This window comes from Hyaena hyaena, unplaced genomic scaffold (assembly GCF_003009895.1).
Source record: "Hyaena hyaena isolate Hyena2069 unplaced genomic scaffold, ASM300989v1 scaffold_251, whole genome shotgun sequence".
NCBI lineage: Eukaryota > Metazoa > Chordata > Mammalia > Carnivora > Hyaenidae > Hyaena > Hyaena hyaena.
Window position 1 is genome coordinate 436,259 of NW_024080883.1, and position 23,967 is coordinate 460,225.

Genomic DNA, 23,967 nt, shown 5'->3' on the forward strand with positions numbered 1-23,967 from the left:
CTTTGTGTATGTCTGAGTAAAGTGAGTCCTGGTAGAAAGATAAACTTTGCTAACGCAGATACTGAGGAGAGTGAGCTGGCTAACAGAGCTATTGCCCATAATGACACAGAACTGCAGGAATATTCTTTAGGTTAGATTACTATGTCCAATTTTAATTGCCTTATATAGGGAATTTAAAAAGCTGAATGTATTCAAAGAAAAGCATTGAAAATAATTAAATAAAAATATAACTTAAAAAGAGAAAGTAAAAGTTATTTCTTCTTGAAGGAAGACATAGAAGAAGCCTAACTTTCCTTGGTTTGTTGTCATAAGGCTTCTGACCCTCTTCCTTCTAGTACCCAGTGCACAGAATGATATGTTGCTGAACTACGAGCCAGGGAGCCCTAGGAGATTTTAGAGTATTATTTGGAATCTTTTAATTCCTGTCTACCAATAATTGTCTAAAATACCATTATACCTCATACATACATATGCTACAGTTTTAATTTTTTTAAATGTTTGTTTATTTTTAGAGAGAGGGAGACATGGAATCCAAAGCAGGCTCCAGGCTCTGAGCTGTCAGCACAGAGCCCGACATAGGGCTCGAACCCATGAACCATGAGATAATGACCTGAGCCAAAGTTTGGATGCTTAAGTAACTGAGCCACCCAGGAACCGCTACAGTTTTTCAAATATGTGTGGATGTAGTTGTGTGTAGTAAAATACAGAATCACATAGAAGCGATATTGAATTCAATTTTTTTCACGTATTTTCTCAGTTTGGGGGGTAGTGTTCTGAAATTATTTTGCAGCTTGAGGAGATCCACATGGGAAAGCACTGACATAAAATGAGAGGAAATGATGCTGTGTTGCCAGGTGAAGGTAGTGAAGTTGACACTTCCAGGGAGTTGGATCACTTCCTCAGATTCCTGGAGCTTTGCCCTGGAGCCTGCTGTGCTCTCAGTAGAGTGAAGTAGAAACATTCTGCCACTTGCTTCTGCCAGTGACTATCCCCATAAAGTGAGACTTGCCCAACCCACTTCATCCCCGTAGGAGCTTTGAGAAAGAAGGGGCTGTGAGCACCTTCACCACCACTGAAGACATCTTGCTTTGCTGTCCTTCAGTTCAAATAGAGTACTTGGGTAAGTGGTTATGTAGCAGCTCTCATACGTGCCTCACAGATTCTCTAAGCTGTAATGGCAGTTCTTCCTTATAAGTGGCCATTGGCTTCAAAAGTGTACAGTCATCACTTCCAGCTGATTGGAGTTGGCCTATTCGTGGAAACCAGTTTGCCATTCCTAACCAAGAGATTCCATCAAGAATATAAATGATCTGGGGTGCCTGGGTGGCTTAGTCGGTTAAGCGTCCGACTTTCGCTTAGGTCATGATCTCGCGGTTCGTGGGTTCGGGCCCCGCATCGGGCTCTGTGCTCACTGCCAACTCAGAGCCTGGAGCCTGTTTCAGTCTGTGACTCCCTCTCTCTCTGACCCTCCCCTGCTTACGCTGTCTCTCTCTCTCTCTCTCTCTCTCTTTCCTAGAAATAAAAAAAAAACATTAAAAAAAATATAAATGATCAACAGTTAAACATGGATCAGCTTACAAAAGGTCTGATATCTAGCTTAGCTAAGAATGAGGGGTAATGATAAACAGGACAGTTTCGACAGAGCAGGAGGCATGATTTACAATATCCAGAGAATAGAGATGTAATTTCTGTCTCAGGAGATCTTTAAAAATAGAATATAATCATCTGTTTAGTTGCAGAACAACCCGAAGTCAGGGACCTGATAAGCACCTTCATCTCATGATTTTCTTCTTGCTTTGATTTCATAACTGTTTTAGCCTTCCTTATTTTGATTGAAACCATCAAAGCTTTGCTTTGGTAGCTTATTACCGAATTTTATTACTTCTCCTCTTGGCTAATTGATTCACTGGATGTCTTTGTACAGTCTATGAATAGATATGAAACTGGCATCTAGGAGGGTGTTACATTTCTCCTCTTTTTAAGAGCCACAGTCTTTGTGAAACTGCTCTTTTAGTTACTGGTGTTTGGCAAATGTTTAGTAAGTTACTGCAGCAGTTCCCATTATTTTTCCTGAGTTTTAAAGGGCTCCTGAAAAATTAATCAGATTAATTTAAGCATTAGAAATACTCTGAATAAAGTACTCCATATATAGCTAGCAGTAAATTAAATTTTCACTTTTTCTCAGATACTTGTTCTAGGAATTAGGACTTTAAATCTGTGTGCATTAATTTCTGATTATTCCACCAATTTAATAAGCCTGTTGATTGTTCAAACAAAAATTTCAAGATATGTATTGTTTCATAATTTTAAATATCACCTGTATGCTTGTAGCCATTTCCTGTTTACAAAATAAACTGAATTTTTAAAATCAGAGTACCTTTGAGGACGTTCAAATAATATAATTTTGGAATCAATAAATTTTCAGTTTTCTTCATAGTGCTCGTTATAGGTGGGTGGAAATATTTAAGATATACTTTAAAAAATCAAGTACTTTTCAAATTTTGAGATTTCAGCTCTTTTAATTGTCTTCTGGATGAAAGGGTAATTAAAGAACCCTCATTAAGATACATTAACAATAACATCAGTTATTAAAACCACATATGTAACCAAATGTCCATAATTATATTACCACACCATTAGTTGAGACCAACCCGATTTAATGAATTACTATTATTATTATTAGTTTTATTATTTATTACCAGACTAGATAGAAAAGGATTTTTTTCCAGCTTTATTGGGGTATAATTGACAAAAAAAAAAATTGTGTATACTTAGAATGTACAACATGATTTGATTTACCTATACATTATGAAATATTTACCATGATCATGTTAATCATCATTCACCTCACACAGTTGTCTTTTTTGTATGTGTGGAGTTAGATTGCTTAAGATCTATTCTCTTAGTGAATTTCAAGTATACCTTACAGTACTACTAACCACAGGCACCATCCCATACCTTAGATCCTCAGAACTTATTGATCTTACTAGTGAAAGCTTATACCGATTGACCAACATCTCCCTATTCCCCTACTCTACAGCCACTGGCAACTACCATTCTACTTTCCATTTCTATGAATTCAACTTTCTTTTTTTAGATTTCTACATATGAATGATACCATATAGTGTTTGTTTTTCTCTGTCTGGCTTATTTCACTTAGCATAATGGCCTTCAGTTTCATTTACATTGCAAATGACGGTATGTCAAACTATTTATGGCTGGATATTCTTTTTTTAAATAAGTTTTTTTCATGTTTGTTTATTTTTGAGACAGAGAGAGACAGAGCATGAGCAGGGGAGGGGTAGAGAGAGAGACACAGAATCCAAAGCAGACTCCAGAGCTCTGAGCTATCAGCATAGAGCCTGATGTAGGGCTTGAACCCACAAACTTCAAGATCATGACCAGAACCGAAGTCCGACGCTTAATTGACTGAGCCACCCAGGCACCCCACTATTCTATCTATCTAATCATATTTTTATCTATCAGTGGACATATAGGTTTCCATATTTCTCTATCTTGGCCATTCTGAATAATGCTGCAGTGAACATGATATTGAAGATCTCTGTAAGACATTTTATTTCCTTCAGATGTATGTCCGTAAGTGGGATTTCTGGGTCAGATAGTAGGTCTGTGTTTAATATTTTGAGAAACCTCCAAACTGTTTCCATCATGGTTGTACCAATTTACATTCCCACCAACAGTGCATGAGAGTTCCCTTTTTTCCACATTCTCATCAACACTTGTTATCTCTTCTCTTTGAGATTATATTGTGCTTTTGATTTGCATTTCCCTGATAATAAACACCTTTTCATGTACCTTTGGCCATTTGTATATCTTTGTTGTAAAACTGTCTATTCAGGTCTTTTGCCTATTTTATTATCAGAGTGTGAGTGTGTATGTATGTTTGTATGTATGTATTTATTGCTATTGGATTGTATGAGTTCCTTGCATATTTTAGGTATTAAACCTTTATCAGATATATGGTTTACAAATATTTTCCTTTTTATGATGTCTTTTCATTTTGTTGATTGTTTTCTTTGCTGAATAGAGGCTTTTCAGTTTGATGTGATCCCATTTATTTTTTGTTTGAATTTTTTTGTTGTTGTTTGCTTTTGTTATCTTTGCTTTCAGTGATGTGTCCAAAACAGACCAATGTCAAGAAGCTTTTTCCCTATGTTTTCTTCTAGAAGTTTTATGGTTTCAGGACTTAAAATTTCTCTCATCAGTGTCTTAAAGTTTTCAGTGTATAGGACTTTTAACCTCCTTGGTTAAATTTAATCTTAAGTATTTTATTGTTTTTTTAAAAAATGTAACTTGTTGTCAAGTTGGTTAATATACAGTGTATACAGTGTGTTCTTGGTTTTGGGGGTAGATTCCTGTGATTCATTGTTTACCTACAACACCCAGTGATCATCCCAGCAAGTGCCCTTTTCAATGCCCATCACCCATTTTCCCCTCTCCCCTGCCCCCCCACCCCCCATAAACTCTCAGTTTGCTCTCTGTATTTAAGAGTGTCTTCTGGTTTGCTTCCCTCTCTGTTTGAAACTATTTTTCCTTTCTTTCCCGCATGATCTTCTGTTAAGTTTCTCAAGTTCTAGATATGAGTGAAAGCATATGACACCTGTCTTTCTCTGGCTGACTTATTTCACTTAGCATAATACTCTCCAGTTCCATTCGGATTGTTGCAAATGGCAGAATTTCATTCTTTCTCATTACCAAGTAGTATTCCATTGTATATATAAACCACATCTTCTTTATCCATTCATCAGTTGATAGACATTTGGGCTCTTTCCATAAATTGGTTTTTGTTGAAAGCACTGCTTTAAACATTGTGGTACATGAACCCCTATGAATCAGCACTCCTGTATCCTTTGGATAAATTCCTAGCAGTGCTATTGCTGGGACATAGGGTTGTTTTAATTTTTTTTTTTTTTTTTTTGAGGAACTTTCACACTGCTTTCCAGAGCAGCTGCCCCAGGTTGAATTCCCACCAACAGTGCAAGAGGTTTTCCATATCCCCACATCCTTCCCAGCATCTGTTCTTTCCTGAGTTGTTAATTTTACTTACTCCGACTGGTGTGAGGTGATATCTCAATGTGGTTTTGATTTGTATTTCTCTGATGATGAGCAATGTTGAGCATCTTTTCACGTGTCTCATGGCCATCTGGATGACTTTTTTGGAAAAATATTCATGTCTTCCCATTTCTTCACTATACTGTTTGTTTTTTGGGTGTTGAGTTTGGTGAGTTCTTTAGAGATATTGGATACCAACTCTTTATCCGATATGTCATTTGCAAATATCTTTTCCCTTTCCGTTGGTTGCCTTTTAGTTTTGTTGATTGTTTCCTTTGCAGTGCAAGTGCTTTTTATCTTGATGAGGTCCCAATAGTTTACTTTTGCTTTTAGTTCCCTTGCCTTTGGAGACATGTCAAACAAGAAATTTCTGTGGCTGAGTTCAAAGATTGTTGTTGCCTATTTTCTCCTCTAAGGTTTTGATGTTTCCTGTCTCACATTTAGGTCTTTCATCCATTTTGACTTTATGTTTGTGTATGGTGTAATAAAGTGGTGCAGTTTCATTCTTCTGCATGTTGCTGTCCAGTTCTCCTAGCATCATTTGCTAAAGAGACTATCTTTTTTCCATTGGATACTCTTTCCTGCGTTGTCAAAGATTAGTTGGTCATACATTTGTGGGTCCAATTTCTGGGTTCTCTATTCTATTTCATTGGTCAATGTGTCTGTTTTTGTGCCAATACCATACTGTCTTAATGATTATAGCTTTGGAGTAGAGGCTAAGATCCAGGACTGTGATGCTTCCCACTTTGGTTTTCTTTTACAACATTATTTTGCAAATGAAGAAGTTTTCTTAATTCCTCTTTGAGATCTCTTTGAGATCTCTTTCAGTTCATTGTTAGTGGCAGAAATGCAACTGATTTTAGTATTTGGTTTTGTATTCTTTGTCTTTACTGATTTTTTTTTTGATGAGTTCTAACAGATTTTGGGGGGCAGTCTTTAGGTTTTCCATTTATATTATCATGTCATCTGCCAACTAGAATTCTTTTTTTTTTTTTTTATTTCTTTGCTTCTGATTTGGGTGCTTTTTATTTTTTTCATATTTAATTGCTCTGGCTAGGACTTCCAGTACAATGTTGATTGGAAGTGGTGAGGGTAGGCATCATTGTCTTTTTCCTAATTGTGATGAAAAACTTTTAACTTTTGCCTTTGAGTATGATATTAGCTGTGGACTTGACATAATGGCCTACATTGTGTTGAGGTACAGTCCTTCTAAACCTAATTTGTTGAGAGTTTTTATCATGAAAGGATATTGAATTTACTACACTTGATCTTAGCCAAAAGGCCGAGAAGCGATGAGGATATTAAATCTTATCAATGTTCTTTTTTTGAATTGAAGTGTAGTACACAACTTAACTTTAATTGCATGCAAAAGCTCTACCTTGTTATTCCTTTTCCCCGCAAACATTATTTGTTTTTAATTTCACAGTTCACATGTTTCAATATTGTGCATCCACTAAAAAATTATCATAGCTATAGTTATCTTTAATACTTTTGTCTTTTAATCCTTATACTAGAGTTAAATGATTTATACACCACCATCATAGTATTAGAATATTCTGAATCTATATACTTAGCTTTACCAGTGAGTTTTATACTTTCATGCTTTCAAGTTACTAATTAGTGTCCTTTCATTTCAGCTTGAAGAATTCCTTGTAGCATTTCTTATACAGCAGGTCTAGTGGTAATGAAATTCCTCAACTTTTGTTTCGGAAGTTCTTAGTGTCTCTTTAATTTCTGAAGGACAGCTTTCCTGGGTAAATTATTCTTGGTTGGCAGGCGGTGGTGTTCTTGTCATTTTGTTCAGCACTTTGATTATATTATCCCACACTCTCTTGACTTAGAAAGTTTCTCCTGAAATATCCACTGATAGCCTGGTGGAAGTTCCCTTTTTTGGAAGGAACTTTTTTTTTTTTTTCCAGAGGTATCTGCATAAATCTCTACAGACAGAGTAATACATAAAAGAATGTAGAAACTGACATGATAGGTTTTCTCCTATGGCCAGTCTCTGGCTTACTTATCCACTTGATGAATCGTTTGCCTAGTCTTCAGCATCCAGTCGTTGGAACTTGGTTTTAGTAACATGTTGTAAGTTGTACTGTTGAGTGGTTTCTATCTGGAGGAGAAAAGTTGAAGTTCTATTCAGAACTTCAGAAAAGTTCAGAAAAAGCCATTTCTGATCCTGAGTGAAGAACTCTGGTTGTTATATTTTGTCCTAATATCTACTCTGAATGGTATATATTCTATGAGACCTGGGTGTCATGATGTTTGGGTTACTGAATGCTCTGTTCTGCTTTGATGGCCAGTTACCCTTCAGTATTATTTAGTCTTGTAAGTAAACATTAATCTCTGTGTATCTGCCTCTGAAAACAAGATCCTAACATAGCCACTGTCTTTAAGTATTTCACTTTCTAGAAGGAAAAATAGGCATGAAGTAAACTAAAATGTAACACGTGTTAAAGAGTGGTATGATCACATAAATAAATAAAGATGAAAAAAATTTTTTTAAAAAGGGGCACCTGGATGGCTCAGTGTGTTAAACATCTGACTCTTGATTTTGGCTCAGGTCAAGATATCATGCTTCATGGGTTCAAGCTCCACATCGAGCTCCATGCTAATGGTGCAGAACCTGCTTGGGATTCTGTTTTCCTCTCTTTCTTTGGCCCTCCCCTGCTTGCTCACTCTCTCAAAATAAATAATCACTTTTAAAAATTAGGAAAAAAGGTGATATGATCACAGAGTATCATCCTGCCCTTGAGAGGTATATACTGGTGTTTCTAATATCCTAGGAATTTCATGAACCTTAAGATATTTATGTTGGGGTTCATGGTTGATACTTGTAGAAGTGAGTTGGGTTGTGTTAACTGTGTTCAGTTAATGTTTCAGGGAGAGACATTATTTCACCTTCATTTTAACCCAAATAGCACATTAATAACATATTTTGTCAAGATCAGCAGCAACATTTTTTTGAGGGCTTGTCCTGTTCAGGATGCTGAGCTCTATGTTGAAGGCATACAAAGTTATAAAGCACGGTTTCCCCTTTCACAAGGGACAGACTCCTTGGAGAAGCAATACTGAAAGAGAGGACAAATATAATGCAGCAGCCACTAAAATTTCTGTAGAGTGCTGTAGTTTTTAACACACCTTCCCATTTATTCCTTACGAGAACCCTGTAAGGCAAGTTTGTAAACACTCACTTTATGAGCAGAAAATTCAGTAGCTTCCCACAATTATCAACTAATGTGTGGCAGAGGCAACACTAGAAGCCCCCCGACTTAAATCTACAGCGGCTCTTTCCTTGACTTAGTAAGAGCTGAGTAGTTCACGTGGAAATCAGAGAACACAGTCTTACAAGCCCTGTGCAGGCACCAAAGAACATTTCAGGCTGTGGTGTGCAGTGAAGCAGTGGAGTCTGGGTAGGGGCAAGACTGCGTGCTGAGCAGTTAGCAGAAAGCCAAGTTTGAGTTGAGAAAATCCCAAGAACCACAGTCCAAAAGGAAACTTGATGTGAGAACTGCTAGGGGTTCTGTGAAGCAACAAGGGAGGAGACCTGGGAATCTGTGAGGGTAGCTTCCAGCCAGGCCCAATTTCATAGTTCCTCTTGAAGTCTGCATTCCTTCCTTGCTGCTCTTAATGGCACACCGCATTCTGGAACTAAATTTTAACAGGCAGAGCAAGGTGTAGGGATGTTTATTTGTATTTTGTATAGATTATGCAGTCATAGGTTCAGGTTGTTGCATATTTTTTATTTCCAAGGTGTGTATGTTAGATGTTCATTGTTTTGACCTTGTGCATTGATGAAATGTTTTATATCTGCCACTCTTCAAGTGCGTAGTAGCCACATGTGCCTAGTGGTTACCATGTTGGACAGGAAGGTAAACATGGGTTCTTTTTTTAAAAAGCAATTTTAAAGTAATATGTGCACATGTAGAAATATGCAAAGTTTTCAGGGGGTGCTTGCATGGCTTAAGTCAGTTAAGTGTCCAAATCTTGGTTTTGACTCAGGTCATGATCTCACGTTTTCGGGGGCTTTAGCCTGGCATCAGGCTCTGCGCTGGTGGTAGAGAGCCTGTTTGGGATCTTCTCTCTCCCTCTGTCTCTCCTTGAACCTCCACGACTCATGCTTTCTCTGTCTCTCTCAAGAAATAAGTAAGCTTTTAAAAAATTAAAAAAACAAACAAACCCCTAAGTGTTCAGACAGTTAAAAATGGAGAGAGAAAGTGTCTTCCTTGACCTTCTTCTCAACTGCTAGCTCTCTCTCCAGTGCTATTAAAACTTTCTGTTGTTTCCTTTCAGGAATAGAAAGGTGTACCCATCAGAATTGTGTATGTGTAAGCTTTGTATAAATGACAAAAATTGATTATATTAGGTATTCTATTTTAGGTCTTTATTTAAAACATATTATTAGCATTCTGTCAAAGAGGTCTTGAAGCAACTATGTATGCATTTAGCTCTCACTGCCTGTTTCAAAGGTTGCCTTGAGTCCCCTTGTTTGGAAATAGCATTTATCATTTTCCTCTTTAGGCTTTTATGTTGTTTCCATTTTTTGGTGATGTTCTTGCTATTCAAACAGTGTTGTAATATATATTGTCTTTGTTTTGCATGTTTGTAGGGAAAAGTCCTACCAGTGCAGTTGCTGGATCAAAGGATGAGAACACAGCCTCTTAAGAGGGGCTCCTAATGGTCCTTCATGACAGGTGTTGTGTCTAAGCAAGGAGGGAGGATAGAATCTGGGCCAAGGCTAAGACATAAAAGACTAGAAGGAGAGGAGCCAGAGCTAAAATAAAGATGAGAAAGCTGTGGCTATGAGGCCAGGTGATAAATATCTGTACCAATAATCTTTTTTTTTTTTTTTTAACCTTTATTCATGTTTGAGAGAGTACAAGCAGGGGAGGGGCAGAGAGCAGGGGACAGAAGATCCAAAGCAGGTTCTATGCTGACAGCAGAGAACCCAATGTAGGGCTTGGACTCATCAACCATGAGATTGTGACCTGAGCCAAAGTCGGACACTCAACCAGCTAAGTCACCCAAGTGCCGCATTGAATCGATAATCTTCAGGCTGGGCTTTAACAACCACAATTGGTCCTGGGAGTATTTAAGAAAAAAGTCTTAAATATCAATGTCTCTTATTGCAATAGTAGAGATATGTATATGTTTTGTAACTGCTATTGTTTTTAATTTTGTTACAAAAATATTATACCATCATAACAAATAAAATATATTTATCATGTTTAGTTTGGGAAATGTAAGAAACTATAAAGAAGAGGAAAATTTCACCCATACTCATATTCAGAGAAAACTAATATTAATAGTTTTATTTCTTATTTCTGTCTATGTATTAGTTTTTACATAGCCAAGATAATACTGTATATAAACATGTTTATATTAATTTGCTTGTCAATCCTGATCTTGTTGATTTAATTTTCTTTCATTATTTTTTCCATTTTTTTTAAGGTAATAGAAATCTAACATGGTTTTGGAATAAATTTGGAGACCAGAATAACAAGGACATGGAGAAATCTTTCGATTCTATTCAGTATCAAAGAAGACAAGACATGGACATACCATTCATCATTCAGTGTGGTGAGTGTTGAATTCCATTCCAATCAGCAAACATTTAGTGAGTCAATATGCAAGTCATTGTTAAAAATGGGGTGTGAGAAAGACAAAGGTGGGTAAGATAGGGTACTTGCTTTCAATGTTAGGGTATCATGCTAAGTGAAATAAGTCAGGCAGAGAAAGACAGAAATCATAAGTTTTCACTCATATGTGGATCTTGAGAAACTTAACAGAAGACCATGGGGAGGGTAAGGGGAAAAAAGTTAACAGAGAGGAAGGGAGGCAAACCATAAGAGACTCCTAAATGCTGAGAACAAACAGAGGGTTGATGGGGGTGGGGGAGAGGGGAACGTGGATGATGGGCATGGAGGAGGGCACTTGTTGGGATGAACACTGGGTGTTGTATGGAAACCAATTTGACAATAAATTGTATTTAAAAAAAAAGAGGTTAGGGTCTAGGAGAGAGCTTAAGATACACACGAAACTAATTGCAATAAAGATGAGAATTAGGTAAATGATGCCAAAGAGGCATGAAGTTACTTGAGGATTCCAAAAGGGAAGTGGAGGGAGTTGAGGCCAGGCTTCATGACAGAGGTAGCTTGTGCTATGGTCTTTAAAGTAGAATTATTTTTTTTCCTTTTCTAATGTGGCCTCTTCTCTCCCTTTAGTTGTGGAGTTTGTTCTGCCAGTCTTCTGGTCTATTCTGGGGCACTGAGGATGATTTGGTAGTTATCTAGTTGTGTTCATGGAATGAGGTGAGCTTAGGCTCCTTCAGCTCCACCACCGTCTTCCTCTACCTCTCCGTAACGTAGAACTTTGATAGGCAGAGACATAGTGGGATATGTGTGTTAATATCAAGTGTACACTTCCGCTAAAATTTTTGTGATAACAGAAACACTAATTTAAAAAATTTTAATATGTAGCACTGTGTTAACTAGTACTTAGACATGGACTACTGAATGATGAATTAATAATAAAAGCTAAGTTTATTTAGGTTGAGCAAATTTATTAGAGGGACTTGAATGCCAGAGTAAGGAGTTTTTACTCTGATAAGTAATGGCAAGGCTTTGGAAGTATTTCAGTAGAACAACATCACTGAAGCACTCAGCACTTAGTGTGCGCTTCTCATACATCCTCCAGCCACTCCACAGAGAACTAAAGATTCTCTCTTATCTGCAAGGAGTCTGCCACCCAGTGGGGAAGGCACCTGGGCAAACAAAAGAAGCTCACAGCCGTGTGCACAATTTTGTAGTTATTTACAGTGTCAAAGGGATACCTCTCCCGCCTCATCCTTGGGGTGGTCCGCAGAGGTCCTGACTGTCATATGTAACTTGCAGCAAACTTGCTCTCACAGCTCAGTGCAGGTTGAATTGAGGGAGAGGCTAGAGCAAAGGTTGAGGTCAGCTTATTCCACGGGCATAATCCAGGATGGAGGGAGAAATTCATGTCTGGATACAGGCATGGCTATGGGGTTTGAGAGGAACATCCATGGTATGTATCTAGAAGGTATAATTGAGGAAATTGATAACTATGTGCAACAACTTATTGGATGATAATAATAATGGCTAAAAATTTCTGTGTGTTTTTGATGTGTGCAGGGTACTGTCAGAATCCAGTCTCTTAGACCCAAGAACTGTATGAAATTGGGCAAATTCCTTAACTTCTTCAAGCCTCAGTGTTCAGACTCATAAAAGGGGGTTAGCATTTATAGTTACATCACACAGTTTTGTGAAAATAAAATGAATTAACACATGAAAAGTTTACTAAGCACTTAGGATGGCATATTAGGATCCTCCAGAGAACCGGAACCAAAAGAAGAGATGAATGGATGGGTAGATATTAATTACAGGGAATTGGTTCACATGATTAAGGAGACTAAAGAGTCCCAAGACCTGCAGTCAGCTAGCTGGAGACCCGGGAGAGCCATTGATTTAATTCCAGCTTGAGTCTGAAGGTCTGAGGGCCAGGAGACCCAGTGATATAGTCCCAGTCTGAATGTTGACAGGCTTGATACCCAGGAAGAGCCAATGTTTTAGTTTGAGTGTGAAGGCAGGAAAAAACTGATGTCTCAGCTCAAGACAGTCAGGAAGAAAAAGTTTCTTCTTACTTACAAGACAGTAACCCTTTCTGAGTTCTGTTCAGGCCTTCAACTGATTGGATGAGGCCCACCCACATTAGGAAGTGGTCTTTTTAACTCAGTCTCCAATGCAAGAGTTATCCTCATCCAAAACACCCTCGCAGACACACTGAGAACAATGTATGACCAAATATTTGGGTACACCATGGCCCAGTCAAATTGACACATAAAATTTAGCATCATAAATAATGCTTTTATAATTGTTATGCCATATAATCCTTAATAATTCTTTTAGGTAAGTGCTAATATTAATATCTTTTTACAGATAATGATACGGAAGCATAGAGAAGTAATTTGTCCAAAATCATGGAGATAGCAAGTGGTAGAGCTATTCTAGTTCTTTAAAAAATTTTTTTAATGTTTTTATTTATTTTTGAGAGAGAGACAGAGACAGAGTATAAGCGGTGGAGGGGTAGAGATAGAGGGGCACAGAATCCGAAGCAGGGGCTCAAACCCATGAATCATGAGATCATGACCTGAGCCAAAGTTGGAAGCTTAACTGACTGAGCCACCCAGGCACCCGAGCTATTCCAGTTCTTAACCACTGTGACTTGAACACTGTATATTCTTAACCAGTGTACAAACTGCTTCCATCATAGGTGAACAGGGATAATGTTTACCTAAGAGCCATTAGCTGTGTATGTGGCTAGTATTCAGGATTAAAGTTAAGAATAGCCTGGAAAGAGTGGAGTCCCTTGGTCCTAAAAACAAGAAAGGGGTGAAGAGAAGAAATAGATGAAGTCAAAAACCTAACTGTAGGCTGGAGAGTGGAGTTATGAGCAGGAGACAAACACAGGAAAAGAAACTGTGTGAAGGGTTCAGAGAACTTGATTTTCGTTGTTATGTTAGTCATGTGGTTGGAGATGGAAAGTGATGTTGGCAGCAGAGAAATACTGGATCCGAGAAAATGGAAGAGTCAAGTCACTAGAAGTCTTCCTCTATTCAAGAAGACGTGGAGAGGAACCTATTAAGCTTCTTTTGGCTGAAAGTAGCAGAAACCAACTGGAAGGAACTTAAGCAATAACAAAAATGACAAAACAATAATAATAATTTATCGGTGGTGATGTCCCAGAGTAGCTCTTAGAGTCCCGGACTCATTGTGCCATAAAATATAAAAGGTATGCGTTCATGGATTAACTTGCTTTGGTTCAAAAGATACCTCATACTTTTGGTATGTGTAATCGGACATGGTACTGTGCTAGGTTCACTTCTGACTTTTGTCTTTCTTGTGTGTGATTTTGTTTTCATTATCAGATCTTTGCCTTAAATGGAGAGTCTTGCCGTCTTCTATTAATTATCAGGAAAAAGAATTTTTTGACCTCTGGATTTGTGCAAATAACCCTAACCTCTTGGAAAACAGGTAGTTTTTGATAGTTTTCTAAAATTCTGTATCCATTTTTAATTCCTAAAATAATTATGTATGAGACTGGAAAATGCCAGCTGTAGATAAATCTTAGCTTAATAGCTATCATCCCTGTGAACTGTTTCTAGCTCTTTGCCACCTATGGAGAAACACTTTGTTAGTGTACTTTTCCATCAAGAGAAGAGACCTGCATGTAACTATTTGCAAACTTTGGGATGTGCATTTGTAGGCACGTGTACAGCAGGAGACCGTGACCCAGTGTTTGAGTTTTGTCTTCCAGTTCATTTTCACACAACGTATGGCCTTAGCATAAAGAAGTCTTATCCAGAGGGTGTCTTCAGAGGCACTAACCCGTTAGACCATGTGTTCTTTCTGTTTAAGTCACATATTGATTTCATTGCTTTGTGTTCTTGGAGGAAGAAGTTCAGACTAAAACAGGAAAAAGGCTAATTAAGTATTGATGAATGTCACTATTATTACAGGCCCATTAGACTTACATGACTTTCCTTGGGGAGAAAAGAGTGAGTACCCACTTTTAATGAAGGCCCCTAATTCAAACATTGCTTCTCCATAGAGTTTGTCCTAAGTTTTTGGTCTGCATAAATGGATCAATATTGCTAATGCAGACATGAGAGTAATAACTCCTGTTTGGTTATTTTTATCTAGCCCTAAAATAAACAAAAAACCAAGAGAGAGAACAAAACCACAAAACATTTAGAAACTGCTGCTGCTAAAAGCCCTTCCACCAGGAGTCCTCAAGTTAGCCATGTATAGAGACTAAGGAAAATGCCAGAAGTGGTAAGGGCGCTTAGATTTCTCAGATTCTAGGGTTATTCAGTCTTATTTCTTGGTTTGCAGCAGGACCTGTTTTTTTTTCCAAATAAAACTTATCTCAGCCCCCGAATCTGTAAGATAAATGCAGAACTTTCCTGATTGAATGGGAAGCTGGGAATTTGGGGACCAAAGACATCCACTTATCATTTCTGTTCTATACTCTCTGCAAAAAGCTCCAGGGAGCTTCGAGCTTTGAGCTTCAGAGCCACAGTGAGCATGATTATACACTACTGATCTAGTCTCACTCCTTCATTTTACAGAAGTGAAAGCTGAAACCTAGATGGGGGCTGAGAAACCTGTTGATAAAAGCTACTGGCCAGAGTCTTCTGACTTCTAACTAGTTTCCAGCCCTAACTCGAAACCTAAACATCTCCCACATAGAAGCCACGAGTTGGCTCAGTTTCAGTATTTAGAATAGTTAATAGTATTGATCCCTTCCTGCGAGCTAAAAACTTTCCATGCAACATTAGGATAGTGTTTAGAGTTCCGAATCTGGGGCCAGACTGCCTGGGATTGACGCCTGGCTCCATTAGCTGTTAAACCTTGGACAGGTGACAGAACATCTCTTTAACTTGGCTGTCTATCACTTAGGATGGGGTGTAACCTTAGTGCCTTCCGGATCTTCTCTGGGTCCAGCTGAGCCCCTTAGAAAGACCATTTACTAAGTTTCTGGTTACTGGGGTCTTCTTGGTGTTAAGAATTCAGGCCCCTCCCCACAGGTCTAGTACATATCTATGACTTCCGAACCCCGTCCTGGGCATTCTTGGACTCACAGAACTGGAATCTGTCCTCTCCAGTTTTCCTTACCCCCAGCTTACCACTGCCCCTGGATTGGCACACTCTTATCGTCTTCATGAAATGTGATGATGCCATCAGAGAACATAGCAAAATTAGTTTCATAGCTGTATTATTGTGCTTCTTGTGATAAATTTAGCCACATTGACAGAAAACTGATGGTCTCTCAAAGCCTAAAATGCAGAGAGTCATCTCATATTTATAATTTATGTCCTTGAGTCTTGAAATATGCTGACATAATTTTGACCATGTGCATTTCATTTCCATTGAAAAGATTGGGACAAGAAATATGCTTCATGTGACAGGGAGAGATTTAGGGGATGTATAAAGAAAAACTCCTGATTATGAGGGCAGTTACTCGAGAGTTGATACTTTATTGAAAGTCATTAATAGCTGTAACTCAGTATGGTTGGATAGACCTGTGTACTTTGAGAATACACCATAAAATAGCAAAACCCTGTGCCATTGATTTGGATAGAATCTCATGAAATTGCTGTATTAAAGTGATGAGAAATGCAATATAGTTTTTAAGCAACATTTGATGAATGGAGGGCCAGAGCGATGGGGTAAAAAGAGGCATTGTCTCTATTTACAGAAATATAGTGTTACGGTCAGCAGTTAATTGCCACTTGTCAGCAGGGTTAATAACAATGAACAGCTTTTGAATGAACAATGTCTGTGTAACCAGAATTTAGGCAGAAAACATAATAACAGCTTTCTCTTACGTAGCAATTACATATGTTATCTCGTTTCCCATTTACAATATCTGTATGAACTTTCACTGTTTCTCAGAGGAGAAAACAGACTAAAGGAGGCCCAGTGACTTGTCTGGGATTCCTCCCCAGAGGTAAAATTCGAGGCTAAGGCTGTTGATGTGAACCTGTACTCTTTCTGCCTTATCACATCCAATCTCTGAAGGCATCTTCTTTGTGTGTGTTTTACATTTTTTTATTTGAGTAACGTTACACACAATGTTACATTAGTTTCAAAGTGTACAACACAGTGATTCAACATCTATAGGCCTGGCTCTATGTTCATGTTCACCGCAGGTGTGGCTGCCGTCCCTCACCATACCACACTGTTACCCTGTCATTGACTACATTTCCCACGCTGCACCTTTCACTTCTGCGACTTACTCATCCCATCGCTGGAGGCCTGTGTCTCCCACTCCCCTTCACCAATTTTGCCCATGCCCCGCCCTTTCCCTCTGGCAACCGTCGATTTGTTCTCTGTATCTATAGGTCTGATTCTGCTTTTTATTTATTCATTCGTTTTGTGTTTTTAGATTCTGAAGGCATCCTTTTACATTTCAGGAAGCCTAATGGCAGTCATATACTCTATTGTGACAAAATATTGTAAAATTTGTTTTACAAATGGTAGTAATCAAAGTTGACCCAGGCAGATAAAATGCAGCCATTCTTTTTTGGACCACCAGAGCTTCCTTTTCTTTTCCACTTTAAACACAGAGGGAGGCTAGACCTTTTTTATCACAGTACCAGAGAAATAGGTCTCAGTATACTTCCATTCCATTCATGCTCTGCGTTTATCTGCATTTGTAAATGGGGATCACCAGCAGGGTAAGAATGATGCTCATCATTTGAACCAAAAAAATCTGAACTGTGAAAAGGATATTTAAAAATATTCATGGGTCGGGGCGCCTGGGTGGCTTAGTCGGTTAAGCGTCCGACTTTCGCTTAGGTCATGATCTCGCGGTTCGTGGGTTCGAGCCCCGCATCGGGCTCTGTGCTGACTGCCAGCTCAGAGCCTGGAGCCTGTTTCAGAGTCTGTATCTCCCTCTCTCTGTGACTCTCCCCTGCTCACGCTGTCTCTCTCTCTCTCTCCTAGAAATCAATAAAAAATTAAAAAAAAATTAAAAAAAAAATTCGTGGGTCATGTTGCAAGTTCAAATTTAATTTGTTTCCAAAAATCTTTAAAGATAATTGAAGGGATTGTATTTTATTAAAATACTCGAGGTTACTCTTTCCTGAATAAAAACTTCATGTTGCCACAAGCTTCTTTTCTCAAAATAGAAACCTATAGAGGTACCACCCCACAGATGTCTTCAAATCAGCACTGCAGGTGACTGTGTATCTAGTAGATACCCCCTGATTTGTTTACCTGCCACCTCGGTTTGAAAGTAACAATACTGACAAAAACTGTATGTGGGCAGAATTAAGTGCTTTTTCACAGTCCTACTTGAATTTGATGGCAGTTCCTCACTCGCTTCTCCTCGGTGGCAAGGAAAATATACCCTGCAGCCCTGAAAAACAGAAATCGTGGGTTTGATCTGCTCTGCTTCTCCTGCACTGCTTCAGCTCGGAGAAGGCTCTCCTCCCTGTCCCAGCTTCACAATACATTTATTTCATACAAACTTTGTCCCTTCCTCCTTTTTTGGGTTCCTATCAATAAGAGAAAAGCCCTTGTGTAAAGCAGGCTCTCAGAACTGACCTTGACATTTTGCCCCACTTCTGAACATGCCCACTCATGCCCTGAATAAAAGCCATGCTCGGTATAAGGGCAGGATAAGAGTTGAGCTTCTTAATCCTTGACAAGCCTTGATATCAGGAGAAACAGTAACGTATCTCAGTCTTTGGTAGTTTGGCTAACCCAGGTCCCCAGAACATAGCCATAGAACCGAAAGTAGCAAAAAATAAAAAATAAAAAAGCCTCAGACCTCCCGAGCCATATGTTTCGGAGGTCGTTAGTGTTTTACGGCACCGTAATGAGAGAGGCTCTCATCCACAGTCTGCTTACTGTTCATTTACATACAGTTCTACTTGATTCTCTAGTATGTGTGTTAACCCCTAGTGCTTGGAAACAGCACAGCAGTAAAGCGGGGAAGCACAGAGGCTGCCATTAGCATGTTCGCCACGAGAGCAGGGAGAGAAGGGCGGGAGCCGGGAGCACCTGCCGCCGGGCTGTGGGGCCGATCGGCGATGCGGGCTGCCCGCGGCTCCGCAACCACCGAGGCTGTCACTGAGCACCGCATGGCACCACAGTGCTCACTGCCCTTCACAGCGCTCCTGAGTTCTCGAACAAGGGATCCGTGTGTTCCAGAAGCAGAATTATTTGATGTCATTCAGAGAGATGCAGAGATTTCTATCCAGAATATCGTGGGGGGGAAATGTTTGGCAATAATGATATAAGCTTCGATTATCTAAAGACATTTCTGCAAAAAGCCTCATTTCATGATAATGCAGGATAAATGAAGCATTGGTGAAATAATGAAGGTTCTACCATTCTTGTAAATACACCATCCTCCCCATTTTCCCTGAAGCTCTTTCCCATGCCGATGGAGATGTGACGTCATGTCTTGCCTAAAGTCATCAGTCCAGTGTTCCTTCTTTGTATTCCCATCTTGGACATAAAGCATCCGGAGTATTTGTTTATAGAAGTATCACAGACGATAGTTAGATATTTCCTCCTGATGTTGTTTCTTGTTGATTGTGAAGTTGTCATCAGGCAGAACGCCTCCCTTCCATCCCCCTGGGCACCGTGAGCACAGTGTCACCATCAAAAAATGAGAAAGAGAAACAACTTGGAGACGCAGTCCGAAGGTATCACAACCGACTGGCAGAACAGCAGCCACAGGTGAGCTGTTGCTAATTCTTTCCACAGTCTAGTCGAACTCTTTGAGCTGTTGGTTTATATGTGTGCAAATGAGCTAAGTGGTTTACCCTTGCATATTGAGGAGCCTCTGTTTCCGTCCTTTTTTGTCACCTACTTTTCTTTTTGACGCTAAAGACTGTTCTGGAGAAGAGCACAGTGCCCCAGGAGCTCAGAAACGGAGGCGAGTTGTTGAGAAAAATACTACCTGTGGCATTTAAGCCCATCCACACAACAGTGCATGTGAGGAGATTTATTTCCAGCTACAGATTCACATAGAGTCTGGTATAGGTGACACGGCCAAGGTTGGGACATAAGTCTGTATGTTTCCGAAGATTATGCTCTTCCCTGAGGGTGGCTTTTTGAGGTGAAGAATTGGTCTTTTAAAAAATAGTAGCCTATTCATATAGAAACTCGGTGTCACTTAATTGTTAAGAAAATTCAATTAATAAGACATTATGATCAGTAAGTGTAAGTAACCGTGACAGTTTCAAGTGAAAGCAAAAGTGGCTTGCGGAAATATGATTTTAATCTCTTAACTAATAAAATGGTTAGATCTCTATTTACTTTATAGATTTAACACCCAAATTCAGCATTTTTAAAATATAGCCTGTCAGCTTCCTCAAATAGAACCTGAGGAGGTCAGGAGCATATGTCCCAATGTGTAAATGCCAGGAAATAAAATACTTGAATAGAAAATTCTCTTATGGAGCAGGAAGAATGATCCCCAGACTTAATACCTTATTGTTATGTGTGTTCCTGTGGTTTTAGAAGATAAACTTTCTTCCCCACCTCATTTCATCTTCTTACCTCTCCCACTTTGCTAGGGATCTGGCGTGCAAGTTGGCCACCCCTCAGGATTACAACCAAAGGCACCTGACCCTGTTAGTCTGGAGTCTCTGGGTCTCTCAGGAAGACCTGACTGAGACCCACTTTGCAAACATTCTCTTAAGTGTTCCCTATCCCCCAAAACTGGTGAAATTTTCTACAGTTCTTAGAGCCTCTAGTCATGGGTTTGATAACGCAGATCAGAAGCAAAGGTATCATAGCCTCCGGTTATTTTAATCAACAAATAGGTACAGTCAGATCTTTCCAATATAGAATGTCTTCATTTATTTTTCATTTCTTGTTTGCCCCTCCTGTAGATTTGTGAAGACAGACAGCATATCCTGAATTGATTCTATCTTTATTGCAGTCTCTGGATACTTTTTTCTTTCCAGTGGAGGTCAGAGCTCACCCTTGGATAGTAAGAGTGCCAATGGCAAAGACTTAATTACCCCATTGGTTGTTTAGTATTGAATGTTTCATTCATTACTAAGGTAGAGATTCTGATGGTAGCTGTTGGGGTAACATTTGGGCCATCCATTCTGCTTATTCTTTCTTTCTTGGTAGTTGAGTTTTTCCTAAGAATTTGATCTAGGTTTATAGATTCAATTTGTTTTAAATTTAAACAAAAAAGTTTAGCAGTACCTGCATAGAGACTTGCTGCCATTAGTTTAAAGGAAGGAAGAATCCTTACCCTCCTCCCTTGTCCCCTTTTGTGAAACTAATCCTAACATACTCAACTCACTTTCAACACTCAGTGCCCTTAACTGACCCTGTTTTGAATCTAATCAAGGAAAGCTCTGTTTCAGGTTCACCAGCCACAGGCAACCAGTTAATTTTGAGGTGGTCATTGAGCACATACTTGCCTTTGGGTCTGTCCCTTGCCAGACATTGTGAGGAATACAGAGTAACTCTAATACCACAGTGTGAGCTCTGTGAGCCCAGGGATAACCTTGGTTTTGTTTACTGTAAGCTGTTACCTAAAACTGTTCCTGGAAAGTAGCAGGTACTCAATAAATAGTTATTGAATCAATCAATAGAATACATGTTCTGATAATAAACAGTCCTTTTGTGGACCAAACCTAATAGCTGTTGGAAAATTAGTGACCGGGGTGCTGGGGTGGCTCAGTCGGTTAAGCGTCCAACTCTTGGTTTCATCTCAGGTCATGATCTCACAGTTCATGAGTTCAAGCCCCACATTGGGCTCTGTGCTGTTGGCGCAGAGCTGCTTGGGATTCTCTCTCTCTCTTTCTCTGCCCCTCCCCTGCTTACGTGCACACGCTCACTCTCTCTCAAAATAAATAAACTTAAAAAAAATTAGCGGCCACTGTAATACAATACTAGTTCAGTACTTGTCTGATCATAACTGAAACTATAATAGAAGTTTATTACAGGGAGAGAGTGGGGGCAGCTTCAGTCAAAAAAAGGTTCAGAGAAAAAAATGGCAATTAACTTGTGTCTTGAAGTTTATTTAGGGTAAAGAGAGGGAAATGACAGGGCAGGCATTCTAGGTGAGAAAGACATTATAAATGAAGACTTGGAGATTAGCACTGACTTGTTCCTTCATGGTGCCAATCCTCTAAATTACATGCTAAACTTATGTATTTTAAAAAATAGACTCAGCATCTGTGTGACATGTCGCTCTCTTAAAAACTGTGTAATTCATTATAAATTATGGTAATTGCTGACTAGAAGACCTCTGGAAGATGACCTCAGTTCCCCTTTCACAAAAATAACCCGTGAAAGTATTCAAAAACTGTATTTTGGTGATAGCTGCCAGATGCCAGAAACAAGACTCAAAACCATCCAGTATTCACTGTGAATTTACTCTCCTCCTGACTGCCTTTCAGATGAAGTTTTGTTAGAATACAACATGGGCAAGGGCGGGCAAGCCAGAAAAATAGGGCATTAGTGCCATTCAGGTGAAGTACAGACATGATTCAGGTCTGGGGTAGATATCACTGGAAACTCAAGAACTAGCTAGGGAATTACTATGATTCACTATGTCTGCTGGTGGTGCCCACTCATTCACTACCAGGAACTCATAGGATGCATGCCGTGTGATTATGGTTTGCCCACCTGTTCTCCATCTCTGCCTCCCACTACTGGTGCCTACTTGCCAGTTCACCGGACTGGGAAGCAAGTATAAAAGTGACCTAACTCTGCACATCCCATTTCTTATTCTCTTGTATTTCATCTTTCATGGCTGAAGGCATCCTGATCTGGAAAATGAAAAGTTGACCAGGTATTCAAAGACCTTTCTGGATCTTAGATTCTGTGGTTCTGTGTTTTGTGTCACTGACAACCAGGAGTGATAGAATAATGGTAAGAGAGAGAGTATTATGGTACTAGGACCTGAAATTAGCAGCTACAGACTCATCTCCACCTCTCACACAGCCTACTGGTATAATGAGTGACTAACTTCTAGGAGTACTGCCTACCCGAGCTAGAGGATACTCACAGTGAGTCAGAAAACTGTTCTGGTAAAAGATGTGTCTCAATGGTTAGATCTTGTCCTCTAGGAGAACATGAAGTAGCTATGTCCAAAGCTATCATTTCCATGGATGGTATCTTATGTAATCCCTGAAACATAAGAGTCATATCAGTTACAGCAAAAGAGGGAAGTAAAGTTCAAAGATGTTCAGTAAATTGAATCAGTCACACATTTTTAAACGATGGAGTTGGAGTTTGTTTCCTTTTTGTCTAATTTCAGCATGGGGATCTGCTCACAGTCTCATAAAGATAAATATAGACAGAAAGGACATAGAGAACATTTACAGAGGCAACAGACTGATACATTACAAAATATCTGTTAAGGAAAATACCTAATGAACTGTGCGTACTCAGTTCATAAGCTGAGTCGGCAACCCAAGACTCGCTTTATAAATTGTGCTTCTGAAACAGCCCATTCCACACTTTCTCCTTTCTGAATAGATGAATGAATAATCTGTTCCTAACTCCATGTTTCAAGTTCATTCCACATTACCTGCTGTTTTCTATACCAAGTGACAAGTGCCACCTTCTGGCCAAATGGTAAAGCATTTTCATTTTCATTGTGTCACTCGATTGCTGTGCTAAGTGGTGTACTATCTGAGTAATTGTTATTCTGTTTTTCAGTAAAACTAGACAATAATTTTTAAAGCCATGGAGTAAAGTTACAAAATCAGTTTCTCCACATTTGAGGAACTTTCCAGTCCTCAAGTGTGCCCTTCTCTCAATTTTAAGTCACAACTTCGATTCTCTTCTGCCTTCCATTGTATCACAAGGACGATTGCAACATAATCATGCACGTGGAATAGAGCTTTCAGTTCATCTCATTCAGGGTTTTTGGATACCACCTTAAATCCACATAATGCCTTCAGTTATTAGAAAACAGATCTTTACTTGATTTCCTGATTGAAGCCTACTCTATATTTACCCATTTGTACGTAAGTAATGTTAATGAGTCTATATGTGTTTGTGCTGTATCACTTGTGCATCTTGTAGGTCTTTCTGCCTGAATCTTTTCTGACTGATACTAATTTCTTATCCTACAGTCTAAGTTCTCTCTAGCCTGACTCTTTACCTTCCTGGCAGTACAGTTGACCCTTGAGCAAATGGATTTGAACTGCGCAGGTCCCCTTGTGCAGATTTAAAAAAAAATAAGTACAGCATGTTACTGTAAATGTATTTTCTCTTCCTTATGATTTAATTAATAACTTTTTCTTATCCTTAGTATACTTATTGTAAGGGTACTGTATTTAACACATCTAACATACAGATATGTTATGTGTTAATT

The 23,967-nt window shown here is 39.0% G+C and overlaps 1 protein-coding gene and 1 pseudogene across 1 annotated transcript in view; one reads left to right on the plus strand and one right to left on the minus strand.

The window, feature by feature from the left end:
• Positions 1-23,967, plus strand: part of MORC1 (MORC family CW-type zinc finger 1) — a 164,161-nt gene that overhangs the window by 74,911 nt on the left and 65,283 nt on the right. The window contains 3 exon segments of the mRNA XM_039244970.1: positions 10,525-10,653; positions 14,021-14,126; positions 19,211-19,349. Coding sequence (XP_039100901.1) covers positions 10,525-10,653; positions 14,021-14,126; positions 19,211-19,349 — 374 coding nt within the window.
• Positions 6,298-6,367, minus strand: LOC120240283 (annotated as a pseudogene).